This window comes from Geospiza fortis, unplaced genomic scaffold (assembly GCF_000277835.1).
Source record: "Geospiza fortis unplaced genomic scaffold, GeoFor_1.0 scaffold112, whole genome shotgun sequence".
In the NCBI taxonomy this organism is placed as follows: Eukaryota; Metazoa; Chordata; class Aves; order Passeriformes; family Thraupidae; genus Geospiza; species Geospiza fortis.
This window is the reverse complement of record NW_005054298.1, coordinates 24,542,994-24,565,210: the sequence shown is the minus strand read 5'-3', so window position 1 is coordinate 24,565,210 and position 22,217 is coordinate 24,542,994. Positions and strand designations below refer to the sequence as shown.

At 38.8% G+C, this 22,217-nt stretch overlaps 1 protein-coding gene across 1 annotated transcript; it reads right to left on the bottom strand.

The window, feature by feature from the left end:
• Window positions 1–14,628: 14,628 nt before the first annotated feature.
• WDR12 (WD repeat domain 12) lies at window positions 14,629–21,302 on the bottom strand. The gene is made up of 11 exons (XM_005415927.2): window positions 21,193–21,302; window positions 20,432–20,538; window positions 19,500–19,615; window positions 18,954–19,108; window positions 18,253–18,298; window positions 17,979–18,064; window positions 17,672–17,812; window positions 17,455–17,560; window positions 16,392–16,524; window positions 15,802–15,874; window positions 14,629–15,096 (listed from the first exon to the last, which is right to left on the bottom strand). Exons 1-11 carry the CDS (start codon window positions 21,214–21,216, stop codon window positions 15,019–15,021), a joined length of 1,065 nt encoding a protein of 354 aa, XP_005415984.1. The 5' UTR covers window positions 21,217–21,302; the 3' UTR covers window positions 14,629–15,018.
• Between the last annotated feature and the right edge of the window lie 915 nt (window positions 21,303–22,217).

Sequence of the window (22,217 nt, the reverse complement as noted above, 5' to 3'; positions counted from 1 at the left end):
TCCATCCTTCAGCCTGAGTCCATTACTGAGACTGGGTGCAACCAGTGTCAAATGCTGCTTGATAGGAGTGTCTGTTACTTTTTTCCCCCTTCTCTTACTGGAACATTTTCTGGCAGTAGTGGGCTTAGAGCATGCAAAGTAAAGAACAAGTTCTCTCCCTGAGCCAAGAGTGTGGTACTGCTGGCCAATGTTGTAGTGTGTGCTTCCACTGGGAAGTGCCAAATGTAGCTGACCTCTTCAAAGAGAGAAAAATGAGTTTGTGGGAGCCTAAAAGATCCATAGGACAAGAGGTCATATGTTGATTCATTTTTCTATTGCAAATTCAGATGTTATCACTTTTGCTAAAAACTTTTTGAGAAGTAGTGGATTGGATGTCAACTACAAGATTAAGATGCTGTAAAGTATGAGCTATGGGATTCAGTACAAGGCACAGGCTACCCTGTGGTGACTCAGTTATTATAAATTAGTACTTATTCTAGCTGTTTGAATTATGAGCTGCTTAAGGAAATAATGCTCCGGTAGATATTATTAACTGCATCAGCTATTATCCCTTTCTGATTTTATTGTAGTGCTGAACACTGCATACTTTACATTATAAATCATGCTTTACAAGACCTATGGTTATTGTAAGAATTAGAGATGGTGGTTCTTACTTTTTTGGGGGGCTGAATTACTGATACAGATATGAGGAACACTAGAGCTGTCTTTATTGCATACAAGACAATTACACCTAAATTTTAAAATGAATTTTTTTTGTGGATTTACTGGAAAGTCTACAAGAATTCAGTTTAATCTACTCAGTCCAAGTCTATTTCTGATTCTTATTTTCTTTGTTTAGCAAAAGCAACTTGGCTGAGTATTTTAAAATGTATATTTGAAGAGTATGCATTCAAACTATGAAATTCTAAATCCAATACTTAATGTATTTTCACTTTTCTGGCTGATCTCTTCAATGCTGAATGAATCAGGACGTAGTAAGGGATCCAGATTCCCAGAATATTAATGTGATATATTGAGAATTGACTAATTGTGTTCTTTCAGTTTTCTAGTTGCCAAAGCACAACAGAATTTTACTTCCTTCAATTTTCTAGTTGTCTTCTCTCTTGCAAAACTTTGCAATGTGTGAAGTAGGATGACAGTGGGATGTAATGTCTTTATGCGTAAACTTATTCAGATAACTATCATAACCTACTTTCAAGATGAAAAATTAATTTCTATAAGTAGTGAAGTTTTCATTTGGTTACTGTAGATTTCAACTGGCATTTCTTAAATGAGTGCATGTTCTCATTTGAAAGTCCAGGGTCTGCAGAAATTTTTTCATGCTTTGGAGTAACTGATTCTGCAGGTGGCATAGAAGTTTCTTGGCCACTGTTAGAGGACAGAGCAAAGCTTTTCCTCTCTGTAAATGTGTTGGGATTTCTGAGGCTCTAGCTGGATTGATTGATCCTAACATTGTGTGTGGCTAATGTGTTAATTAGCCAACTCTTCCTCTCTTTTTCAGATTATCATGCACGTGCTTCTGACTGGGAAGCATTTGAAAATGTGTACTTCTGTCTTAGGCTGGGTGACTCCTGGTCTTTCAGGCTGAAACACTCCCTCCTCCTTTTCCTCTTGCAGAGCTTTGTGTGGAAAATATTAATGTTGCTGTTACCATGTTTCAGTACAGAATGGCTGGGTTTCTCAAACCATCTCAGCTAGAGGAGAGGAATGATGGTTGATATAGAATCACAGAATAAGCTGAGTTGGAAGGGACCACAGGGGACACTGAGTCCCTCTCCTGGCCCTGCCCAGAACCATCCCCCAAGTCACACCCTGTGCCTGAGAGTGTTGTCCAAATGCTTCCTGAGCTCTGTCAGGCTTGGTGCTGGACCGCTTCCCTTGGGAGCCCATTCCAGAGCCCAGTCACCTTCTGGTTGAAGAACCTTTTTCTAATATCCAATCTAAAACCTCTCCTGACCCAACTTCAGGCCATTCCCTCTGGTCCTGTCACTGGTCACCAGCAAGAAGAGATCAGTGCCTGCCCCTCCTCTTCCCCTCACAGGAAGTTGTGACTGCAGTGAGGTCTCTCCTCAGCCTCCTCTTGTCCAGCTGAACAGGCCAAGTGACCCCAAACCACTGATGCTTCTGCAGGTACTTCCAGGTGCTGTCTAGATCAGCCCTAGGGTGTATATTTAGGCTGATCACTTGGAAAAGCTGTTCTACCTACCTCTCTTCTGAAGAATAATAGTAAGAAATGTCAAAAAATAGTTTTGAGTAGAGGTGTTATAGACACTTTTCTTGGGTTTTTTTAGGGTTTTTTTTTAAACATTTTCTAGACTTAAATCTGAGAATCATGAGGCTTGTCTATCTGCACATTGTTTCTTCATTGAACTTCTGTATTCTGAACTTCTGGAATAACTTCTAAAATAAAAGTAGGCCTGAGATTTTCAGCTCTTCAGTTTTTTCAGTACTTCCAGAAGGACTGAAAATTAAAGCCAGGAGGCCAGAGGAAATTCTCAGATATGTAGGCATGGGTGGGTCCACTTCATCATAATTTGTTAAATAATTATATGAAAGTTAGATGACAAAGTATTTGGAGTAGTATTGTTTAAAGTTTACATCATTCTTGCAAAAATTGGGTGTTGTATTTCAGAAAGTTCCTTTAAAAAGGATAAAGAGACATTTGACTTTGAGTCTCCATTGTTTGTAATATCCTCTTTCAGCATGAAAATATTTTCCGTTCCCATCAGTTTTGTCTTTTTTTTTTTAATTTGGCAAACATGAATATTTTTCCTGAACTGTGAGTAGAATGAAAAATCGTTATTTTTGTTGGCTTGCAGGCATTGCAGCTTCCCCTCCAATAAGGCTGGCAGATTTATTTTTAGAGTTCTTGTCCCAGTACATCTTACACAGTTATTTAATGAAAATGGATTTGACAAGCCTAAGGAATAGGTTTAGTTTGGGCCTTGCTTGCAAGATTTGAGGGTGAGCTGCATGTGACAGAGAATGGGTTCTTTCTGTCTGTGAATATGCAGTAAGTTTTACTCCATGGTTGCACAGCTATCTTCTCAGTGCTCTTGGCTGTCTCCATCTCCCTCTAATCCAGCTCCAAAGGGACTACTTCTGACATTCCAAACTGCTGAGCAGCTTTCCAACAGCTGCTATTGAAATCTGAATAAAAACAAAACTGTTTGCTTTGCCTTCCTCCCAAAGGGGGATCAGGTGAAAATGGAGCCAATTTCTTGTGTGTGCCAGCTCTGCCCCAGTGCTGCATTGCCACTGCTGGGGTGGTCAGCTCTGATGTGCTTCAAGGACAGACTGAGAGATGGGGTTGCACTTAAAGAGGACAAACAAGGAGTTCTAAGGGCTGGAGATGTGAGCCCTGTGTACAGAGGGACTGCTTGGCACTGTGGGTGAGTGGCCCAAGATAAAGAGCAATCATTTGTGACCCCATTACCATGGTCCTGGGACCTTTAAACTCTACCATGCAATCTGCAGGAAAACTATCTTAGGTGTTTCAAGGGTTTAATAATCTAAGTGTTAACTTTCCTCTTCCTGGTAATTCAGTTAGCTGGCTAAAATATTAGACACACTGTAAAATGTGTGTTCAGAACATGAAAAAGAAATAACATGAAAGACTGCAAGTTGAAGAAGATTTGAAATTAGTCTTTTTTTAGTTGAGGGCTTTTTTTCAAGAATTCTGGGAAGCAGCTATTTCCTTTCTAATGAAACATGTACAGAATGTTTATGATTCTTCTAGAGTGTAGTTTATTTTTTGTGCTTGTTGCTTACTGATATTTCTGGAAATGTCATCTTTCTCCTCTCCACATTCCTCACTGGGGTTGATTAAGGGAGACTTCTCTAATGGCTAGGAAAAAAATCTTTCTTGAGAAAGAAAGAACACAATGACCTCTTGTTCCATCTCTCCAATTTATTGATTCTTCCAGTGCACAATGTGTGATGATGATGTTCTCTCAAGTTTCTGCTTGTAAAAATAGTTTCAATAATGTGTTTAGAAACTGTTACAGAAATTTTGGTTGTACTTCATAACACGAGGACTGTTTGTATTTCCTCAGGAAGATGATGGTATGCCAAAATTTTGGTCACAGTTAGGATTCCATTTTCTAAGTTACAATGCTGTACAGCCATGTACTAATTTCATCTGATTTCTTAATTCCTTAAAAATACTTTTATAGGTGGAATTTTAATAAACAATATGGCCAGAGAGATTTAAAAGAGGAAAAAGTGAGGGTGAAGGAGAATAAATGTTCTGCTTTTCTGTATACATTGGCAAATGACCATGGGGAATGACTTTGAGTGTGCTGAATTCATCAGTCTCCTTTTCTGAAACTTCCTATCTGTAAGAAAGCCTCTCTTAGTATAAAAGAAATTTGCCTGCTTGCAACAGAATGATGCAGATGGGAGTCCACAGGCTGTTCAAGGCCTTTGGACATGAGCTCAGTCAGTTTGCAGAACCACAGGTGAAGAATTCATTGAACCAGTTTAAAGCTGGCTGCTATTTGCATTTTGTTTAACTGTTTGGTTCTACAGTATGGAGATCTCAAACAGTTGGCTTCCTATTCGATTAACTTTTTAAAAAAGCTTCATCCCAAGCTTGAAAAATACAATCCAATCTTATAGCCACTTCTTCATAAGTCTTCAAATATTCTAAAATTGAAAAACTCACTACTGAGAATGCAGTTCTCATGTCCAGGTACTTGTGCAGGTAGTTTTTGGATAGAAGGATAATTGGAATATTCAGGGGTGAATGAGCACAGAAACTATTTGCTTGGAAGAAGACAAGGAATTAGGGCTTAACCTTTCCCTGTGTTGCTTCCCAGAAAGCTCTGCAGAATTCTTTCTATTATCTTTTCTTAGTTGAAAAAAAAATTTAAATTCTGAAGTTACATTTGCTCTCTTTCATTGAATAAGATGAGTAAAGTGTGCAAGACTGCAGCTCAGGAGAGGTCAATCTTGCAGGCAGACAGACAAAGGCATCAGGTCCATGCCTACCATGGGAAGATGCACACTCAAATCATGGGGAATTGGCAAGGGCAGGTGAGCAGGAGGGGTCTGGATAGAGCAGATACCCAATAGACTGACAGGAAATGTGACAACTGGTACAGTGACTGCCTTAAAGCAGGTTCACCTTCCAGCCTGTGCCCTTCAGCTTCTCAAACTCAGATTTAGTAGCCCTTCCTTCCATCTGCATCTAAACCTGTGGAAGGTGGAACATGCAAAGGCAAAAGAAGCTCAGTCTTTGACTCTTACTCTATGGTATACTACCTGCAACTGTTTCTGATTAGAGAATCTGAATTTAAAACAACTGAGAATAAGTCTCAGTCCTACAGATCTCTATTGTTATGAGTTTTTTTATGCTTATGTGATGTAATCATGTCTATTGTGCAGACATTGACCAGCTATTTGAGAAAAATGTATAAACACGGGATAGTAATTATAACCATTTCCTAAAAGGGAAAACTGAGGAGTGAAGGTAATCTTTTACAGTAACCTATTTGCAGTAGATGTGCAGTTTTGGCTTATATCCATTTTATTTTGCAGAATCTTGGCTGTGGGGATTGGGACACACAGGCCATGCAGTGCAAGCAAGGCCAGTTTGTTACACTAATCACAGTATTTATAGATCTCAAAGGTCTGTACAAATTTTTCCACTCAGACCCCTTTGCCCCTGTTCCCGTAGCAACACAATCTTTTTGGTTACCAAGTCCCTGTTACATCTTCCACACTTAACTGTGCACTTTGCATGTAATTACACTGTCATCCTGGAGGAGAGTGTTTCAGGCAGAAAAGAAAGTTCTTCTCCCTTTTGTTTGCTCAGAAAAAGCACTTAAAGAGTAACTGCTGGAGGGACAGAAGATGGAGGAGAGGCTTTTGGAAGGCAATTGTCTAAATGAGTAACAAAGTCATTGCAAGGTTTCTTTTATGGTGGCTTGTTCCTGGTGGTAAGCACATTCGTCAGTTTTAATAACAAATATAGAGAACAACAGGGGGTTGTTCTCCAGCTGTGGAGGGGATTTGTTTAGTTTTATTTTGTTTGCTGAGCTCACTTTTGAGATACAATAAATACCTCAGTGTGTATTTCAGCTAATGATGACATGTCTTTGCATCCAGATTGACTTACATTGTAATCTGAGACATTGATAAGAGCTCTACCTTATTTTCTTCCGCAGATATGGCTATAAAATAAGTAATTGAAAAATAAAATGTGTGGCAATTCCAATTTATTAACAATTTTCATCATGAGAGCTCTGAGGGTGGCTGAACTAGCACGTTGCTCCAAACTGCTGAGGTGCGTAAAACAACCCTCAGATTTTGGCAATGTTTGCAGTTAGATGTGGGGTACCTGGGGGGTGGGGGAAGAATGAAATTTTTAAAAAAATGTCACTACTGTACATGTCAGACTTCATATGAGGCAATGGTGACATGATAGGCATTGGGAAGAAAAAATGTTTAAGGGATATATAGGCATGTTACAAAGGAAGATAAATGTAAATATTTTACCATGTTATTAAACATGGTGGGGTTTGCTGGGTTCTACTAAAATGTCTCTAACTGAATGCAGGGATTTAAGATGTTCCCAGTAATGTTTCCAGAAACTTTATAAGGTAAATTTTCTGTTCTTTTTCTTGTAACTGATGGAAGCTTATAAAAAAATTATAATATCTAAATAGATTTATATGTAAGTTATAGTGTATATCTAAATAATTCCCAAAATAACACCAAATGCAAAAAGTTAAAAATAAATGAGAAACCACATGTGTAAATGATTTTGTGTATATTATTAAGCATTTTAGATAATTTTGATTAACATTTTTGAAATGCTCATTGAAAACAGCAGTTTAAAAGGCTATGCAGTTGTAATGTAATTTAAAATATTTGTTTCCAACCCATTTCCCATAAATATTTTAAAAATAGCTGTAAAATATTGATTTTGCTATCCCAAGGTGATTTTGGTGGTGATTTTTTTTTAAGGATTAAGAGGTAAAGGTGTAGTGGAGGGGGAATTTCTTTTCTACAATTTTTCCACCTTAGTTGTTATTTTACACTGTATGATTTATAAATAATAGCACATGAGCAATTGCATATTATTATGCTGGAATTTAATTTTTTAATTGGAAAGACACACAAAGTCTTTTTTAATCCATAATTACTGTTTTTCAGTATAATGTGCTATTGAAGTTTTCAAGCATTTTAAAATTCTTTCTTCATTACAATTATAGCTTTGGTAATAGTCCCTGCAAAGTATAATTGGATTGAATATTTAACAGAGGACTTTTTATTCTTTTAGTTGTGAAAATGCAGCATTAATGTATTTTTAAAAGAAATTCCAAACCTAATCTCTGTGGTCAATCCCAAGCGGTGACTCCCTCAGGGAGCCATAACTGTTTTAATGTGCCCTGATGTTATATGGTATAAATGTATATCTAAGGATGTATATCCCTAATGTTACACATTCAGTACTTATTTAAATAACAAGAATGCTAGAAAGAAGGAGAGAAGAAAGAATAATCTGAACCTAGGAAAAGCTTTTTGATGTATGTTGTACCATTAAGTCCCCAGCAGTATTCTACTGCTCAGTAGTAGATATCTGTACAGGCCATTTGAATGGAAGAACATTAAAAAAATAACACTTTTTAGAAGGAAATTGTTGATTTATTATTTGGTGGACATAATCAGTTCTGCTGTTAATTACATAAGCATGTAAATGAGCAGTATGAATGTAAAAGTAGAAATTTTAAAATATAGAAGCATTCTTTTATGTCATAGCAATCAAGCTTCCCAGCAACATGAAGAACAGAAACAAGAGTGGAACTTAACTACTGATGAGTGCTGAGTGCTACTTGTAGGCAGTTTATGAAGTGCAACCAAGACAGAAGTCACAGAAGGGTGATGATCCAAGCTCCTTGTGCCTTTCACCAAGAGTAATTCTGAGCACAGCCAGGAGGGAGGATTAGCTCCTGGGGAGGGGCTGGTGGCTTCAGCCCCAGGTGTGCAGATGTCTGACTGCGGGCAGTGGTCCCTCCCAGGGCCTGCTGGTGCTGCAGGGCTGATGTCAGCAGCCAGGGCTGCGTCAGAGCTAAGGCTGTGCTTCCTTGGAACTCACCCCTGCTCTTCTGTCACAAGGGATTCAGAAATGTGTGTAGGGAGAGAAATATGGTGACATGGCACTGGGAGTCCAGAGGGTCTGCTAAACTGGAATGTTAACCTAAAGATCTATTTAAAGAGAGGAGGATTTTACCTTCTTGATCCTGAGGCTCCTGTGAGGAATAAGAAACTAGATACTTTGCTTATAAACCAGGGAGTGGATAGCAAAATAACAGTAAATGACAAGACACTGCTACAGAGGGAAATGAAAAAAGTTTGTTTCTCTCCAACTTTTTTTTAAATACCAGCCCTACAAACTGTTGTATCACAAATTATAAAAAATAAATACAGAAGGATGGTAGGAAATGGCAAATGCTATACTTGAGCTGGGTAAGCAAAATTATTACCTTCAAATATGTCGGCCAAGATATAAGAGATTACAATTCAGACATCCCAAAAGTGAAAATATTTTTCAGTTGCTGCACTATACTGCAGCAGGCTGAGAAAGTATTAGAAATAGATAATTCTTTCATTAAGACAGACTTCTCTGGCATGTATTATAATATTATTCTCAACAATGATCTGGTCAGATTTGTCTCATAATCATCTGTTTACATGTAGCAAGCAATCCTTATGGATACTGCAGAGGTTCAGAGTGGTGTATGGTGGGATGGTGCCCAGCTTGGAAACAGCTCTCCTGGCAAAAGTCATGGCTACTTTTTAACAGGGCCATTTGGACTTGCACCTTTAAGTCACAGCCGCCTAGAGACTGCAAAGCTGAAATAGGGAGACTGTATCTCCTCATCTTTGGTGAGTTCATGCTGGTTCTGTGGCGCCAGCACTGTACTAAACAGCTGTTGTTTTGATTCCTCTGTTTAAGTAGATTGGATTAGAAGGGGAGAAAAACCATCATCTCCTCCCCTTCACCATTCTTCCAAAGCTTAGTTACTATGAAGACAAATCTTATTTATTTCCTGTCAGAAAAGCCTTCACTGACATGGAGTATTTGATTTTTTGGAGATTGGGTTGACTCAGTTTTCAGCTACGTTAAGATACAAGATCTAATTATTGTAAATTGCACACAGGTAGGCTGCATGTAAGCTTCTCTTAAAATCTGTGTTAATGCCATTGATTTGGGTAGGCTTCACTGTATTAACTGACATGCTCTGGAATTAGAGCAGGTTAGCTGAAACCACGATCTGTTCAAATTTGTGCTGTTTAGATCTAGGAAACACTTTGTTTAGCATTGTAGCTGCAGGAGATAAGTACTGTGTTCTGAGAAGCAGCAGAGAATATCCATTGAAGATCTCTGTATACTCTTAAATCTAAAGACAAAACATTATGATTTTAAAATCCATTATTCTTCCATATCCTATGCTTATATCAAGAGGACCATTTGCATGTTGATGTAAGATGGAAACAAGATCTTTTGTGTAACATCAAAAGTAGCCTTGGTTTCTACTCTGTGTATTCAGAACCTACTGCCAGTGAATTCTAACAGCTCATCCTATGCTCAGAATCCACCAGAACAACAAACTACCAATCTGAGACCTGAGAGATAAGATGTCTCCAATGGAACTCATAGAAATTCTATCAAATTTTGATTTCCTTTCTTTTTTTTTTAATATCAAAAAGTTTTTGCAGATTTGCACAAATCTTTTCACACTTGAGCTAAAGTTTATGCAACACCTGAGAGGAAAAGAATGGGAGAGAGATAGAAATTTGTGCTCTTTAAATTAGAAAATTAATTAGTGGCTTTTAACAGGGGACATTAGAAAACAAGTTTGTTGTGAATCCCAAGCATCATAGTATGAACAACACTTCCCACAAATGCACAGCCATGCCACACCTTTCAGACTTTGGTTCATTCTGTGTTTTGAGCAGATGGCTCTGGGTGTCCACATCCACTGCTCAATCAGCAGTGTGCCTAAGGCTTGGAATGACACAAACAAGGAATTTATATCACCTGGTAGCCTTCAATGCTGCAAGTATTTTAAAAAAGGAGAGTGTAGCTTATTTGGTGTTGTCACCCTGCTGATCCCCCAACAAGCCCATATGACAAAGATTTCTCAGCCTGGCTGCCAGACTCTGCAGTACCACTTTGGTTACTGAAGCAAACTCAAACCTGGTAAGCTGTTCCACCAAATGTGTGTGCAGGGATGTGTACACAGGTATGGTGCTGACACCACTGAGAGGGGAAAACAGCTTAAGATTGCCTTCCTCTCTGGTGCTGAACAGCTTCAGCAAACAACGTCATTCTAACACTTGATAGCATTTTTTGGGTTTTTCAAATGATACAGGCAACTGAGGGTGCCCTGTTGAAAGTAACCTAGTACTTGTTATTGGCTGGGAGCATGTATTCATGTATTCATATTCCAACTATCAATTCATGCTGTCTCTCCTCATGGTCCATAGGTTTATCACTGATTTGGCATCCAGCTCTGCATCAGATGTTACCACATAATCATCTTCATTCTTTGGTGAATGTTTCCATTTCCAGTATTTCTTCTGTGCTTTGTCAGCTACTTTTTGACCTGTCTTGGGAGCAGAAATCCGTGAGAGATTTCTGGTTTGTGCATGTGTGTATAACAGACTTGAATAGTTTTCAAGAACTGGGATAGAGAGAGACTTAAAGGAGAGGAATGAATTCACTGAGCACTTCCTGAAGGCTCTTCCAAGGCATTTCAGCTGTCTTTCACATGCAGTTTAGAACAGCTGTGGACTGACTGAAGATCAGTACTTCTCTATTCTAAATTTATAGACCATAGACAGTAGGAAGTGTGATGGGGGGGGGACTTTTGGATAAGCAATGTAGATTATTGGGATGTTTTGCTATAACTGGCTTATCATGTTTCTCTATACAGCTTTTTGTGAGTTCTGGTTTGCATTCAGAGGTAATTTCAAGCATTTAAAGAAATTTCTTTGCTTAAATTATACATTACAGGCTGAAAGTGTAAGTACTACTCACAGAGCATTTATTTCAATGTTTATTTAGTTCCACTGTATTTTTCTACCAAGATCCCCTGTTGGTCACAGGCTGCTAGCTGTCCAATGGAATAGATTGCAAAGACATGGAAAATCAACATTTTGAAGTTTTAAGTATGAATACTGAAATTGCTACAGAAATTTACATTTTTGTGGTTTCAGTTATGTTTCCAGCATTCCCTACGGTACATGTCTTGATTTGGATGGCTTGATAGACTCATCCAGACTGAGCAGCTGTCTTTCCTAGACCAGACTTAGCCAACTTCTCACTGGCAGCTGAAAAGCTACTTATTTAATGCAATTTACAGGGCAATTTATATTGGTTTTCATGACAACCAATTTCATCCCAAGTTTTGCCTGTAATTTGAGATCTCTGCCAATGAGCTTACATCAAACAAAATTGGTGATTCAAACTTGATGGGACTTGTTTTGGCATATAAATTGCAATGTAAGCTGCTACAATTTGTCATTAGCCAATGAAGTGTGTGTGCAGGTCACTGTAGCCTTGTTCTTCTCAAATTCAAACAGGGTGTTAATCCATGAACTGCATTTACCCCTGGACCGGGGTGTGGCAGGGCCAGCTTGGCAGTCGCATTCTGACAGAGAGTAGAAGTCTGAAGTGTGTTTACCTATTTCTCATTAAGTTTTGTTCTGATAAAACCTTTTGCCTTCTCCACAGCAAGGGAAAAGAGCACATGCTGAAATTTCAGAGAGGTCATGGAACAGATCAGCCTAAATCACATCTTCTGCTTGTTTGGGACTTTTGCTTGTTGTTGTTGTTGTTTGGGGGGGTTGTTTGCTTTTTTAAGAATCAGGTTTATCATCACAAAATTTTGGAGATAATTTGTACCCTCCATTAATTCAGTAATGAGAAAGCCTTTAAAAATTCTGCAATTCCTCAAGTTATATCCACATTTAATAAGACTTAAATCAACATAGGAGTGTAAAAAAAAGTATGTTTTTCCTTTGGGGAATTTGTGCATGTGCCTCTCTAGTGCTTTCTGTTGCAGAAATGACAGAAAATTCAGAAGAAAACCTCACATCTTAGAAGTTTTCATTAGAAGTGTGTTCCTTTATCTTTGTGCTGCCTTCTAAACTCAGTGAAACACTTTTGTTTAAATTGCAGAAGTCACTTTAAGCATATGTGGTTAGATCTGTTTCCTAAGGTATGCATGATCTAGAGGAGTATGTTGAGTTTATCCTGGAAATGTATCAGCCTGTACAAAAGCAATCAAAACTTCAGTAAGTTTATCTTCACTAAGGACAAACCTCACCCCAGGCTCTGGACTGTAGGTTGAAAGGGACAGGCAGAGCAGTGCTGGCTGGAGATCTGCACTGCTGGCCCAAACTCCTGTGTCCACATTATCCACACACACGCATTCAGGTTGTGTGTCACTGGAATATTTACTTTAATGTTTCCTTCCCCCTTCCCTTGTTTGTAATTCAATCTTGCAGTTGAGAGAAGACGGATTAAAAAAACCAAATGCCAACAAGAGAGAAAAACCAGTGCTCTCCCAGGGCTGGCTGTAGGGAAGGGATGGCAGCCATCCAGAAGCAAAGACAAAATTCTCAAAGCAAGAAGAAAGCTGAAAGAACCAGCTGGGTAAAAGGAAACACATGAAGACAAAATGCAAATGTGACACTAAACCAGGGACCAAGCAGGTGAAACCTTGTCTTGAGCTAATGCTTTTAGTGTGCGTCAGTGCATGCTGGTGTTTGAGCTGTGTTTAGAGGCAGCACATGTGTGCTGGTGGACAGTTTATGGCAGGTATCAGTGCAGAATGAAAGGATAGAAATAGAACAATGTGTATTGCACAGCCTCTCAAAAACAAACCAACCCCCACCTCCCATCAATAAAAAACAAATGTAGGTCAGTCTTGCAGTAGCTGATTATTGTCTTTATTCCCCTCCCTTGTAGAATCACTTTTATATTTAAGCAAAATTGGCAGTTAGTACATAAAAATTCCTTACGGTTTTGTATTATGCTACTAGGGCACTAGGAATGTGCAGAAATGGTTTTTAGAGGAGGAAAGAATTATTTTTTGTGAGTAGAATCACCATCAGCACCTTGACTCTGGATTACCATGTTTTTGACTCAGTTCTTCTGCAGTTTTAAAATCAACTCATGTTGATCACTGTAATTTCACATGATTATTTTAAATGGAAGGAATGCATGTTCAAAAGGGAGGTCTTATTAAAACATTTTATTTAAGATTACAGGTTATTGAAAGAACTGTCTGCCAAATGTAAAATGTCTTAGTTTCAGGATAATTTATGGACAGTGGTAATACAGATATATTCCAAAAATACATTGTACTTACACTGGTATCACTTCACGTTAATATGGTTTACTTAGTTCCTTCTTTGGCTGTTGCTTTGCCACAGTACTTTTCCAGACTAGAGGAGGGTATAAAAACGGTCCTGCTTTTCACTCTGGTCTATCAAAACCTACCTTTTTAGATACATTCTGTGTATTTTTTTACAGGTAACAGTAGATCTGATGGATTCACTGAAACTAAAACAACTCATGCCACTGGGTTTGCCTGAATCTAAATAATATTAGTCTAAGAGAAGCTGACACTTCAGGTAACATGATCTTTTTTAAAAAGTGTTTTGTAAATCTTTTTGGGAAGGCAAGAAAACCATATTAGGATTACTTACCTTGCTTTAATGAGTCTTTAGATATAAGCATATAAGTTGTCAGTTGCAGTACTTCACTTGCAGAGCAAAGGGATCAGAGATCCTTCCCCTGTCCTTTGCCATTTTCACCAGTTTTGCTCTTTGTTATTTCTTAAAACTCCTTACTCAGAACGATATATGAAGTATATATATAGTTTATATATAATGATATATATATATATATGTCTATATCATAAAACCTGGAGGTCAGAGTTCCCACTCTTCAAAGAAAAGTTATTAATTTAAGCATTTGACTTGTTAGTGCTGTACAGGTGTTACACTGATTGAAAGCCAAGGCACTGGTGATGATATTCAAGTGAGGTCTGCACACAGTAACAGTGTGCTGGTTGAACGTCACATGTATGTAATCTAACAAACTGCAGCAAAGCTTTTGCATTGAATGCTGAACTCAAAGCAAAACCACCAGCAGAGAAATTGAGCATGTTTGAATAGTGCTTATTCTCCATCAACCTAAAAGCTTTTGCACCTTTTTGTATCTGTTCTTTGTAAGAACAAACTCCTTCTACTTCTGCCTTCTCTGTGTGATCCACCATTGTTTCTACACATCCTTAGGTCCAAGACACCACATCAGTGGTACTGCAGCACAAGTACTGTGGTGCAAGGCTGGCATTCTTATAATCTACAACCCTAATTTATGAGCTACTAAAATATGGAATATTTCATCTGCCAATAAATCTGTCAAGTTCCTGTATATCATCATATAAATGTATGCTATTTATACTGCGCACATACCAAGTCTTCATCCTAGAAAGAAGCCTGGGTTCTTAATTAAGGACTAAATCACAAGAACTGCCAACAGCCAGACTGAGAGGAGAGCTGAAATCTCATTTTTATCTGAAATGACACACTAAACCAATGAACTGTTGATAAAAGCTTTATTTTTTTTTTCCCAACATAAAGCAGGTAAACTCAAAAAATAATTTAGTCATTGAGTAGTTTTTCTGTAAGTATCAGCAAACAGTTTACTTCTTATTAAAAGGGCTATACAAATATTAATTTAAAAGATGTTAATTCAAAGCCATCCAAAAGGGAGGAAATGACCTTTGCTTTGTTTCACATGAATCCCATTTGGGCTTTGCTATTTTTCTGTGACAAATATGGATATAGGTTACCAATACAAAACCAGGAACAGCTCTCTGAGCAACAAACTCCTCCCTTCTTCAGAAGTTGGTTGTGTAGAGATGCTAATAGAGAGCAACTGCTGCAATAATCTTTCTTTTTTAAAAAAAGTCTTCTGGCTGTTGACCTTCATGCCCCAACATCAGAGGCTGTAGCTGGGTATCTGTAGCAATACAGTTTGTTGTCTGCTCCTCCACTCAGTAACAACTGATGAGAGAAGGAAACTGTGATTAATATCAGAACTAAGCAAAATAAGTACACAGAAGTTAAGGACTCAATTTTTCTTTTTATAAAGTAGTAGTGAATAATGAACAGTTAATGCATGAGTAAATCCCAGAATCAGAGTGCAAAAGCAACTTTGTCTCTTACTCTCCTCTTAAAATTAGAAGTGAAACTTGAGTAGGAAAGCTGCTAAAGCTTTTCCTGACTTTTACAGCAAACGGGAGCCACACTGAGAATCTTGAACATTCACAGAATGGGGGTTTTTGGTAATTTTAAATATGTGTGTACCACTGCAGCAGCAGAACAGCTTGCTCTAGAGGATTATACAATTTCCTCTTCTACATATACTGACTGCCACGCCCCAGCTTTAGTCCCCATGGCAGGAGGTTACCTTGGAACATGTGTTCTCTGAGTAAGGTGCAGTGCTGTTCTCATCTCTCCTTGTCTGGAATATCACTACAATGCTCAGTTAAAGCCACAGAGCTCCTGCTCCCACCCTTCCTCTTTGCAGAGTGTGGGGACATGCTGCAGTGCCTGGGACATCACCACCCCGACATCAAACACAGCACAACTACAGCTGCCTGTTCTCCTCTAGCTTTAAGCATAAGGAGGTAACAGCCCCGACTGCTCTTAGCTCTCTTCTTAAACACCATGCATATAAATCAAGTAACTTGCTCTTCAGATTCTTACCCCTGCTTCTGCCCAGTCCACACACAAAACCTTGTCTTCATGAGCAGCCAAGTCATACAGAGGAGCTTTGCAACTGGTGAAAAACAGGTTTGAAGTTATGTGACCATTGCAGACAACAACTGGTCCCAGGGAGAAATGTTATCCCAATGCTATCAAACAGATGTGATCAAGCAGTTATAAACACTTTGAGAGAGTACAGACATTGACCATCTGTGATGCTTCCTCTGCTTTCCCCAGAGCCAATCACATCAGTATTATTCTCTCCTACATTCCCAAAGAGGAAAGCAACAACATTTTTCATCTGCTTGCAAACAACTTTGAGACTGAAATTCAATCACTTGTTGGGAAGAATTTATTATGGCTTCCTTCTTCCACGTGTAGATGCTGCTCGACAGCATATGCTTTCCAGCCCTATGGTACTACATGTATTTTTCTCCCTTTTACGGCGTGGTTGACTTCCAAAACCTAGAGGGTTTTCACAAATGCCACAGGTGTTTCCACTGACTGACTGCTTTTGCCATTTTATGAGGGGTAGCTCACCCTGCAAGCTTACATGCCTTTACACAGCAAGAAACACAGGTTCATTTTACCTCCTTGTGTCCCAAAGCTTCACAATGTTGTCCAGAGAACCAGAGATCAGCTGGTGCTCGTGAGTAGGTGACCACTTCACAGATGTCACCCAGCCTGTGTGAGAAGTCAGAGACAGGAGAACCAAGGAGCCATCTGAATAGAAAGAGGAAAAAATACAGACATCAGCAGATGCTGAAACCAGCACTTTGAAAATGTATATAAAATCCAGTGCAATTGCAGTTCAAGTTAAGTGTTAAGTGAGCTCAAAATAAAATGAACAAAAATGTAAGCCACAGAAGTTCTGGGGAAGAAAACAAACTAAACCAAACAAAAAAGAAACCAACCTGAAACCACTCAAAATGTATTTTCTTGTCACTAAACTTCCTGTTCAAAGATTTTTTTTAAAAGTAAACAAAAAAATTACTTTTATTAACAACATGTAATATGCTGGTGAACTTCGGATTAGATTTACAGAAGTCAAACAAGTAAATATTATTTACTATTTTTGGCTTTCCCTGTTCAGTACCTGAACAGAGCCTACAAAAAGAGATGTGTTCAAGGCCAGGCTGGGTGGGGCTCTGAGCAATCTCCTCTGGTGGAAGGAGCCCCTGCCCAGGACAGGAGCATTGGAACTAGATGATCTTTAAGGCCCCTTCCAACTCAGACCATTCTATGAAATGTGTCTATGACAATAAATCTGATAGGCTCAGTCATAATATCTGTAATTCCATCTGTTTATGAAATATGGTACCATGTCCAAGTGACTACTGTTTCACTTTAATGGTTATCAGACCAGCCTCAGTCTGAACCTTACCAAAAAAACCCCATTCTGCAACTGCACAGTTGAACATTCATTAGTAAGTTAAAAAAAAAAAAAAAGAATAATTTCTAAATTCTTAGGTAAGACATTAAAACAAGTCTTGCATCAGAATACAGAAAATAGATGTAAACTTTATATTTAATAAAAGCCCCCAAATGGCTGGTTTCAAGCAGAGGGACCAGAAGAGTTTGTGAGATGTCTCTTGACAGGACAAAATTCTGATTCTGAAGAACATCTTTGAGACCATGCATGTTTAAGCTGACCTTTGCTGCGAGGATCCCACAGTCTGATATGTCTGTCAGTGCTCCCTGACGCAAGACGCCGACACAGGGGTGAGTAGGAGACAGAATTAAACACTTTGTTTCCTGTCTGTCAGGAAAGAAAATAGTAACTAAGACAGGAGCTACTATTTTACACAGCTTTTCCTTTTTCTCTGAGCTGGACTCAGCTGAACCTACAGCCAGAGTATAATGATCTCACCAAAGTTGATTTGAGATCTCCAGTCTCAGCATCCCAGAGTTTAATGGTGTGGTCCCATGATGCGCTGCAAATTTCTTCAGCATCTGTCCACAGCACAGAGGAGATGGCTTCTGTGTGGCCAGAGAGGGTTGCCAGGGGAGTCTAGAATTTAGTGGGGACAGATCTGAGTAAATTATCAAACAAATAAAAGAGTCTGATTATCCTGAGACATACCAGCAGTTTTAAAGTCACCTTTAGCAAAGAGAAATTATTTCTTGTGGATACACTTCCAAAGAAACATCCTGGACAAACCCAGAGCTCATCTTACCCTTGTTAGTCCAAGCTGTTCTGTTTTCTGCTTTTTCCGTGGCCTGTTAGCTGCTTCTTCCAGTTCATCCTCTTCATCTGTAGGTACTGGGGCAGAAGACAGGCAGACTCGAGCTACAGATTTTTGAATTTCATCTCCATGTAAGTAATTAAGTAAATTCCCATATTTATGGTGCCTACAACCACCATGCAGCTGATAACAAGATCTGAAACTGTGTAATTACCCAAACCGGTAACTCAGTAGTGACGTATAACCTTACAAACTTACATCTTACCTGCAGACCAGATCTTTAACATCTTATCCCAGGATCCACTGCAGAACTGTATGAACAGAAACATTTTGTTAAATGTTGATCCAGATAGACCTTGGAAGAGAGACCTGCTTGAAAAATGGGTTATAACACACAAATAACAGTGCTGGGCTCTTAAGATCCCCCCCCAAATGTCTGGCATGCATCAAATTATTCTTTTTACTTCCTTTGTAGGAAAAATATCTACAAAATACCTATTTCCTTCAGCATCAAAAAGTTTGACTTTAAACTGTCTGATATTGAGTCAAGCTGGGAGCAATGACTCCACCTTACGTAGGAGTGCTCATAACTGTTGAATTCCTGGGTGAAGGGAAAGAACCTCTTTACCACCTGCTTTTTCCAAGAACTCTGGAATTTTTTTCCCACAAAAATTTAGGTCAAATTTGAAAATATTTCATTATAGCATACAATTCTTATGCATTTAAAGTAAAATACACTTTAAATTTTAACTTGTCTTCTAAACTAAATTATTTTGTGATTCTATGGCTTAGCATTGACATGACACTCCTAATCCTTGATAACCACCACTTATAACAAGACTGGAAAATTATCACTGTGTCATAAAATCATGATGATGAATACCCATGCAAGGACAAAACCAGGATTTTTGAGGTACATGCTGCTAAATCCCAAACCCCAAAGGTTTCTTTCCAGAAGTCACTCACTTTGGTTCTTGTACAATCAACAGCCACAGACTCTACACTGCCAGCGTGTCCCCTGCAGCAGTGAAGGGCTTTCACTTTGTTTTTCTCCACGTTCCACTCCCAGAGCAGGACAGTTTGGTCCATGGAAGCACTGAGTAACAGGCATGATAAACTATCTGAGGAAGAAAAAAGTTACACTCATGCCCAACTCAGCTTTCCAAAGTCTTTATAAATAATTATTCTAATCCTAGAGGAAATAGCAGATAGACAGAAACTTATACGTGCTTCAGTTTACATCACATTACCTGCAAGTACAGTTCCTGTAACTACATATACACCATATTTGCTGATGGAGACTGCAAGGTGGATAGACAACAACCATCTTAAAGTGACTATATTCATTATTGTCAAAGGACGATTTTATGCACACCATGACTTAATTTCTTACACCACTGACAGAGATTGAAATAATTACATTTAGACAATTAAATATTCATAGTTAAGGAATGCTAACATTTCCCCCCCAGTAAGTCAAACTACTACTACTCCCCTGCTATATATACTGACCTTGCTTCACCCATGCCACATCCTTCACTACTTCTGTGTGCCCAGCTATTGTGGTGATGGATTTTCCTTCCACAGACCAGATCCGAGCAGTCTGGTCGTAGCAGCCAGTCAATATCCTGCAGGTACAGCATTGGAAACATCTTTAAGACCAATAAATGTTTTTATGAAATAAAGCCTCAACCAGAAACTTGGCAAAACTATTAGCAGAGTAACTGGTTTAAAAGAAATAGCATGAAAGAGGAAAAAATATCTTTTTGCTACAGAGCAAAGCTTCGTTAAAGCCTTGCAACTGGGGTGCCAAGAGTACAGGCTAGAAAGACAAGCAGTGAGAGTACTGCGTGTTCTGGTTGGTGGGACTTAAGATCCCTTCTATAATTTACATAATTCAAAACTTAATTTGTTAGTTTTAGCATGTTGCCAGAGGTTCTCAAAGCATTTTCAAATCTCTACTTAATATATGAACATTACCTAGCTCATTGGGAAATAAACGTGAAAATACAGTAGAAAAGGGCAATTATGCCTCTTTGGCTTTTTTTCAGGAAAATCTCTGCAGAAAGGTATGCTATTCTATTTGTTGCTGATGGGTGTCATGTTGGAAGTCAAGGGTTTAAGCAAAAGAGTAATGAGGAAAACTTGTTTTCCTGTAAGAAAAAGGATACTAAACAGCATTTTTGTTCATTTGTATAAGCAATATCTCATGTTCAGTGTCTCTAGCTGTTTTCTACCTGTGTTAAAGTCACTGTTGTGACAGCATAACAAGTGAACTGCTTACAAAAGCAAATAGCTGACTGACTTGACAGGTTAAAAAAAATAAAGCAAAGAGGGGAAAAAAACACACCAAGGGAGTATTAAAGAGAAAATACCACTCTATTTGATACCAGGGAGGAACATGAATAAGCAAGACAAAACTTAGAACTGGCTTAGTGTGGTACCATTCTTCAGTGGCTTGAACAGAACTGATCCAGTCATCGTGGAAGATGCATTCTTCTGGCTGAGGGGCCATGTATTTCTCCACATACTCTATTTCCACCACTTCTTCCTGAGCTCACAGACAAAATACTTATTTAGTGATTAGTAGCGTGGTTTTGGTTTTTTTAATCACTAACAGTAAAATTTGATTGTAGTGTGGCACAAATATATCAAGTTTATTGAGCAAAGGACTTGGTATCCAAGTCCTTCGCCACATCAGTAGAACAAAAGTATTTAGAAAAAAAGTGTGAATTACACTGCTTTCCATCTTTTTATCAAATTACTATTAATAGCAAGCTGGAAGCAAAAGCAAGTGATTTCAGTCTTCTTACATTCCTCTTCTATATTTACTAATACAAAACTGGTGTCTAAAACACTGCAACATTTTCTGGAGGTAATATTAAACATCTCCATTATCCCCCACCAGAAGAGACAAAAATGTATTAATGATGAACTGAATAAGAGAAGAATTTCCCCTTTGAACTGTACACAGACAACAGATTGGATAACATCCTTGCACTGCTCTGTCTGTAGTCTCTAATCACTCCAGTTCGTAATGGATTTAAAAATATAGGGAATTCTCCTGAAAAATAAATGAAACTAAACAAGGAAATCTTGTTCAGTTCAATCTACCCACCAACAGTGTAATATCTAAATCAGATTGAAATAAACTGGCGAAATATGTTCTACTGCCCAAGAAGGAGAGACATTGAGTATGACTTACTGTGGAAATGTTTTCCATTTCCATGTGTGTGACCAGCGGCAACCGCAAGAATTGGCCATTGATAAGGAAGTCAAATTCCACATACTTGTGATCCTCTGAAACAAATGGGGAAAATCAATGCCAAGGTATCACTATTTATTTGTCACCATCAAGAATGGCCTAATTTTGTGAATGGTTCAGGAAACGGAGCCAGGAAGAGTTTAAAAAAGACCCAAACATAAACAACCCCCAATACAAATGACAACAAGAACAAAAACCTCAACCAATTAGTTTCTTCTCCCAATTTTAGGTGGGCAGCCCATTACTTCCACAGGATTATTTAAGAGGAAGGAAAATTTGCTGCTGGGATTCAAAGAGTTGTTTGCCTCTTATTGTATTTTCTCTGTAGCTCTGTGTAATCAAGCCCCAGTGGTGCTTCCTGACTGTTCTGTAGGGATCTTGCCATTCTCATTACCACCAGCTAGAGCCCTGTATTTGTGGCAACAGTAGGAAAATCCTAAGAACTTTTGGTTCATATTTCTCCCTTTGTAATGGCATAAATGACAAAGGCTCTGCATTTTGGCAGAGGCACTGCACTGTGGACCAGTTTTCTGTTCAGGATTGTTTGCAATGTCATGGGTTGAAAGCAACTTGCAAAAGGTTCAAGAAGCAGGGTATAATACCACTGACCCAGTTTCTTATAGAAAATGGGATTTTACAACAACGTTAGACAATTGTCTTTCCCAGATCAGCTTTCAAGTCAGTCGGCCCATTTCAGCACCGACAGAATAGCTGCGGTTTTCTTAAAGGCTGTTATAAAAACGAAACCTCTGGTTTTATTAGTTCTTGTGCCAGGTTTGGAGAAACAGTTCCATTCCCATCTGCTGCGGCAGCCTGGCCTGCGGTGCCGGGCACACACAGCATTCCAGCCTTTGGTCCATCTCTCTGGGAATGCCCAGCAGCGCCGGTACCGCAGCGTTTCGTTCAGATCAGTTCCAGGACTGCCTCACCGCAGGCAGCCAGGCCAAAGCAGCGGGGCAGGACCG

Coding starts and splice junctions, on each gene's coding strand:
- WDR12 (XM_005415927.2), bottom strand. CDS start 21,216: ATGGAAATGGAAAACATTTCCACA. Junction 20,539..21,192: donor AAATGGAAAACATTTCCACA/GTAAGTCATACT, acceptor CTGTGAGCTCAG/GAAGAAGTGGTGGAAATAGA. Junction 19,616..20,431: donor GTTCAAGCCACTGAAGAATG/GTACCACACTAA, acceptor CTGTACCTGCAG/GATATTGACTGGCTGCTACG.